Consider the following 6,666-nt stretch of genomic DNA (forward strand, 5'->3'; position numbering starts at 1 on the left):
GACCATCCTGGCTAACACGGTGAAACCCCGTCTCTACTAAAAAATACAAAAAACTAGCCGGACAAGGTGGCGGGCGCCTGTAGTCCCAGCTACTCGGGAGGCTGAGGCAGGAGAATGGCGTAAACCCGGAAGGCGGACCTTGCAGTGAGCTGAGATCCGGCCACTGCACTCCAGCCTGAGCGACAGAGCAAGACTCCATCTCAAAAAAAAAAAGCATGGACTTTAGAATCAGAAGGACCGGGGTTTGAATCCTGGCTCTTGTCACTGTATGATCTTGGGCAAATTAATTAATCTAAGTCTCAGTTTTCTCATCTATAAAATGAGGGTATGGCCAAGCACAGCAGCTCATGCCTGTAATCCCACCACTTTGGGAAGCTGAGGTAGGTAGATCACTTGCGCCCAGGAGTTCGAGACCAGCCTGGGCCACATGGTGAAACCCCATTTCTACAAAAAATTAAAAAAATTAGCCAGGCGTGGTGGCACATGCCTATAATCCCACCTACTAGGAAGGCTGAGGTGGGAGGATGGCCTGAGCCCAGGAGCTGCAGTCATGATGGCAGCACTGCACTCCAGTGTGGGCGACAGAGTGAGACCCTGTCTCAAAAAATAAAGTCGTAGTGGGGAGGTGGTGATAATACTACCTACTTAACAGAACAGTCACAAGAAAAAAATAATATACCTAGGACAATTCCTGAATAATGCAATTATTATGTTGGCTATTAAAAATGCTAATACAGTAAACAAATGTTTAATTAGAATCTTATGTTACCTAGAAAGTTCCTAGTTGAGGAAAATATTTTCTATTTCTATTGTATCTAGTAACCTTTATAAATGAAATAAGATGAATGACCTTTTGATTCTGTATCATGCATACCAGTAAAACTGGCATTTGGGATAATGGGTCAACATTTTAAATGGAGGTCAGTAAGAAATGAATTCCCTTCATTTAAATTGGGTTAGTGGTTGTCTTGGGATGCCAGTAATAGCATTTACTTCTGGTCTAGAAAGAATCTGTTCTGTCACTAAACAATTTTAAAATTGTACTTTGGGATCACTCAGCTGATCCCAACAGTGAAGTTACTGCCCCCCTTTCAAAATAGTCTCACATTCCATACAATTAGCCTAAACTTATACCTCAAGTTCAAAGTATACCACTTTAGACCTTAATGTGGATGAGCACTAAATATAAGGCAATAGCTACATATACACTTTTATTTTAAACAAACGTTTTGAGAATGATGGTGACTAAAAGGAGAAAAAAAAAGTGAAACAGGTAAAAAAAAAAAAAAAAAAAAAAAAAGGAAACAGGGAAAAGAAAAAGAAAAGCTTTAAAATCAATAACTCCAAAAAAACCAAAATTATTCTAAGGGGAAAAAATTTCATATATGCTTATGAGATAGTATAAGTGTTCTTGTGCATATATTTGCTTAACTCTTCAGCCTCATCTCTGGCTGGCTTTGACTTTTGCCTCTAAAACACAACCCCACCTGGGCCTAGGGCTCTTCATCCACCAGTTACAGGATTTAACTGAGGTTAAGTTAGCTCCTCTAGAAAACTCCCATGACACTTTAAAAGCTGGGTTATATATTCCTCCTATGAACTCTAACAGTGTATCTTCTGAATACAGTATTTATCACACTGTATTAATATCAGTCTATTTATTTTCTTACTATTGCATCTCTAGTAGAAGTGGATGGCTAAATGATAATTATTAAAAGGTAAATGTGTTATACAATTATAACTGAGGGGTATAAATCTTTTCCTATGTCTCCCCAAAAGTTTCAGAAAATGTTAGTTCAGAAAAATTTCAAAAAAAGAATATTGAATAGAAATGTTCTATTATGTACTTTGTGTTTTCCACAATATCAAGTACAAAAATGTTTTATTATATACCTTTTATTTTCCAGAATACTACTTTAGCCAATGGATGTAAATCTTTGTTTACACATTTTATTAATAGTAAATGAGTTTCTTCCCTCCCAGTAAATATATATTGAATATATATTTAAAGAAATATCAGCCTAAATTGGCAACAAATTTTTAGCCTACCCACAATCGTCAGTCCCGACCCTCATCCCAGTTCACAGCACTAACACATAGCAGGCCTGTAACAGATAATTTGTTAAATGAATGAGCCAAATAAACTTTTGAAGCATATGACTGGTATCTTCTTACATTAATTTCATTACCTGCATATTCATAAAACCAAGCCAGGCACTTCTTGCTTGAAAAATGTTCCTCTCCACTTATTAGTCTAGCAGGGGGTTGGGATCTGCAATAGCTTAGAAAACACACAGATGCCTAAGATTTTTATCACATCTCAACTCTTAGAGAAAAACTAAGTTCAAAATTAACTACTTCAATTCACATTAAACAAAGATTTTTTTTTCTTCGGTTGGCATTACTGGAAAAAAATTGAAGTTGTTAAGTAACTGCAACTTGAAACAGTAGTCTATACGTAAGAATTATCGGCTAACAAAACCCAAACACCTCTTCACTATCAAAATCCAAAAATATCAGTAAGTTATTTCCTCACATTTTAAAAGACTACAAAGAAGTTCAACCTAGTAGTTGGAAAAGTATAAATATTTATTGTGATTCTATTGATTTGTATACAAATTCTATTTGTGTGTAATAGATAAATATTGAAAACACGAAGTATATTTTGATACTTAATGAATCAATATTTCAAAATAAAGTGTTATATTAAGAGTTGTTTTATCACCTAAGCTTAGATTTTTAAAGATAAATGATGACTTAGGACCTAAGGGTATATTAAATTTCACAGATTTAAAAAAACACAACAAAAAAACCCTAAAAGTTAATAATAGTCCAAATAATTGGGACAGGGTATTTAATCCTAACTTCTGTTCATTCTGTTTCATTTTTTTCATAAAATTTCTCTTTTTCATAAAATAACTAAAATTTGGTAAGCTCAAAATGGCCTCTAGAATTTAATGACTTTCAGAGAAACTTTTTTCAAGGAACTCAAATAATTATCCTACAATGATATAGAAATGCTAGAACCTCTGTAATTGAGTAATGTAAAGTAAGAGTATTATATTTAAAAATTTAAATTGATAGAGCAAAGTATCACCTGAGTTCTAATAATACTGCCTGCTCAGCAATTTTGATGTACTTAAATAATTTTAATACATTATATACTTAAGATGGCCATGAGATAGAGTAATACAAAAATGAATTAATAATTTGCCTATATATTATAAAAATATGAGCTACTAAAGAAACCCATGTCAAATTCTAATGTTGGCTAACAAGAGGTATAAGAAAAGTGTATCATCTTTCACATTAATAGCCCAAGAAATACTTCTTAGACTCCTTTACCAAAACACAGTAATGAGGGAAAAAAGTCGACCAATATACAAAAAAGATGACTAGATAAGTCATCTACCTCACAGTTTAAGCAGATCTCTGTTTAAGGAGAGCTCTAGCATTACTTCCTTCTTATAATCCTGGCTACTGTCTTCTTTTAATAGTAGCACCTTAAGTTGTCATATCAAGTGACAAACATTGATGAAAAAGCAGCTAATATGGGTATTTTTTTAAAAAGCATTTCTCAGTCGGGCGAGATGGCTCACGCCTGTAATCCCAGCACTTTGGGAGGCCGAGGCGGGCGGATCGCGAGGTCAGGAGTTCAAGACCAGCCTGGCCAACATAGTGAAACCCCGTCTCTACTAAAAATACAAAAAATTAGCAGGGTGTGGTGGTGGACACCTGTAATCCCAGCTACTTAGGAGGCTGACGCAGGAGAATCGCTTGAACCCGGGAGGCGGAGGTTGCAGTGAGCGGAGATCGCGCCATTGCACTCCAGCCTGGGCGACAGTGGAAGATTCCGTCACAAAGAAAAAAAAACAAAAAACAAAAACCACTTCTCACACCAAAATTGCTGTTATTTTTTTGTAGCATATAATTTTGCTGTGATGCCTCCAGTATATGCTACAAAGGGATCAAAGAACTACTACTATATAGTTCTGCCTTGTCTTCTTTCTTACCAATAGGACAGAGTACAAGAGTTCACAAATCATTTAATTTATGCTGAGAGCGAACAGCGTCCTGAATGCTAGAAGACAAAAAGCATGCAGGGCCTTTCCAACTCTGCACACAGGCACTTGGCATAGGTGAGGCACTATACTTCCAGAAAATGGGGCTCCTGCAATTTAAAAGGCCTCCTGCTGGGACCTTCCGGGTTAGGCCACTCCAAATACTAAATATGGAGGCCAATTACAGCATACAAGTTTTCCTTTCTACCATTCCCAAGACAGTTGACAAGATTCCTTATGTGCTGCTTTCTTCACACTCTACAAAGAAATTCTAGAAGTGACCCTTCCGCGGAACTGCACTCACTTCTAAGTCTAGAAAAAAAGGGCAGAGGAGCGATACGGGAGTAGGAGATTGAGGGGAGGTTGTGGGGTGGGGGTGGGGGTGGGGGGCAGCGCAATTTACATATGCATCTGTTCCCCACCCTGCAGGGCACGTAGACTCTAAACGTGGGCGGCTCTTCTAGTCTCTCCATAAACGCCAGCGTGCACACACTCGAACACGAGGTCGGGTCGGGCGCGGAGACTCGCGGTGTTCGGCACCTACCGCCTAGCTCGATCAAAGGGGCCTCACCTGTCTCCAGCCCCAGCCCGGCAGGCCGGGCCCGACTCCTTTTCCTCCAGTTGTCCAGCAAAGGAGGGAGGAGGGAAGCTTGAAGGGTGGGGGGAGATGGTACCTGGAGATTTTACACTTTTTGAGGCCTCCGTCTTCCGCTACTGCGGCTGCCACCCCAGGGGATTTTCTCTTCTTCTTCACCGGCATCTTCCGCCCTCCCCGGCAGGGTGGGCAGGGGAGCCGGGGAAGGGGGTCCCTGTCCGCTGGAAGCCCCTCAGCGCTGGCACCCAGTTCCCAGAGACAGCAGCAAGCGGAGGAGCAGAGTCGCCAGCCCGCACCGGCGCGGCCCAGCCCGGCCGACGCCCGCTCCCAGGTATCCTCGTCGTCTTTCTCTGACCGGGACAGGGCTGGCTCCTCGCCGGTGAACACTGCGGTTCGTTCTCACCGGGAGGAGATAACGCGGACAGCGCGGCAGCTCCACCAGTCACAGAAAGCAGAAGGCTCAGCCTAACCCGGAGGCGAATCGCTGAGGCCCGGAAGTGACGCGATCGCGGAGCCGGTCCCGGGAAGGGGCGTGATTCCGGTTGCCTCTGCCACTCGTAGGTAGGCCAGGCAGGGGGAAGCTGTCTGACCCTCGCAACTGCGGCTGCCCGCGGAATTCTGTATTCGGTCCAGAGTATCCTGACGTTTCTCATGGAGTTTCTGCCGCGCTCTGATGCTGGCAGTCACCGCCAAAAAATGAAACTACTAATACTTTGCAGTTGACGTTAAAAATAACCTGGTAAAGTAGACCAAGTTCCACTTCTGAGCTCTTCCACACGATAACCTCACCTGAAGTGTTCCCACCCCTTAAATACATTGTCACCCTGTGTCTTGCGTGTTTTCTTTATGGGCCTGTGATCAGCCTCCCACTCCCCCTTCTCCCTTTTCCCTACCTTTGCATATCACTTTGTCCTGTATTGAAACTTAGCTCTACCATTATTTCCGCAGAGCTCACCTCTCCGATAACAGATAGTAGATGACCAGTACTTAGTAGGGAGAAATTTGGGGGACAGTTCTAAGGAGCCTCCCCCTAGACCTTACTAACCAAAACACACTGTAATCTATTCACTTGCACTTAGGTGGAAATACTGTTTTTAAATAATGGTTATTGTATGTAAAGACATAGTAGAAATTCGTTAGTAATTATGTTGGTAAAATAAATTTATCTCTGCAAACCAACTGTCATGGGAGAAGACTAAAAGTCTGAGTAACAGTTGAAGTGGTTCCTGTGAAACTACCTTCACCATGGCACCCTAATCTGGCCAATCCGAATATCATATTTCCTTAGTGTTATTAATTAGTTCAGGATGGACGCATACTCAGGCTAGGCCAATGAGTGCCAGTAACACAAAATTAAACTACCAGGAAGCAATTTTATTTCCTATGGATTTGAACCAGAGAAGGTACAGAGAATGAAGCCAAAACTCAGAAGAGAGCAGTAGCAAGCAGAAAAATAGAAAAACCAGAATATGATTATATGATATGAGCCCCAAATCCATGATATGCCCTGGAATTTTCAGTTCTGTGAACCAACGAATTTCACTATTTTGCATATTTAGTTCAATTCTCTGTTACTTAAAACCGAAAGAATGTTAAAGTATATGATCCTTCAACCTATTTAAAAACGCATGAGGCCAAAAAAAATCAAAACAGAATCAGAGAAAGTCAACTACCATCTGCAAAAAGCACAGGACAGAGGAACATGTTAAATACCCAATGCAATCAGCAATATCTAGATGTCAGAAAAGTCTACAGGACAAATGACCCAAATTCTGCAACAAATTATTAGGATGAGAGGAGAGAGAAGGAAATTAAAAGAGACTTAAAGGATATGTCAGTCATTTTCAGTGTGCAGTTCTTATTTGAATTTGAGTCACACACAGTTTAAACAATATTATAACATCTATGTAGCAATTGGAGATGTTACTGCTAGCTGGATATTTGGTGAAATTCTAGAACATGTAAAACTTATTTATAGCAATGGCATATCAGTGACACTTGGGGACAGAG

At 40.5% G+C, this 6,666-nt stretch overlaps 1 protein-coding gene across 3 annotated transcripts in view; it reads right to left on the minus strand.

Moving 5' to 3' along the window:
* LOC105493701 (defective in cullin neddylation 1 domain containing 5) overlaps nt 1–5,128 on the minus strand; it is a 30,284-nt gene extending 25,156 nt beyond the window's left edge. The window contains exons 1-2 of one of the 3 annotated variants that reach the window (XM_011761559.3): nt 4,736–5,128; nt 2,190–2,281 (exon numbers count right to left, since the gene is read on the minus strand). In XM_011761559.3, coding sequence (XP_011759861.1) covers nt 2,190–2,281; nt 4,736–4,821 — 178 coding nt within the window. In that variant the 5' untranslated portion in view covers nt 4,822–5,128. Of the gene's footprint in view, nt 1–2,189; nt 2,282–4,632 lie in introns of all 3 variants that reach the window. The other 2 variants (XM_011761561.3, XM_024796542.2) reach the window with 2 other exon arrangements.
* Between the last annotated feature and the right edge of the window lie 1,538 nt (nt 5,129–6,666).

The sequence above is a fragment of the Macaca nemestrina genome, chromosome 12 (genome assembly GCF_043159975.1).
Source record: "Macaca nemestrina isolate mMacNem1 chromosome 12, mMacNem.hap1, whole genome shotgun sequence".
NCBI classification, from domain to species: domain Eukaryota; kingdom Metazoa; phylum Chordata; class Mammalia; order Primates; family Cercopithecidae; genus Macaca; species Macaca nemestrina.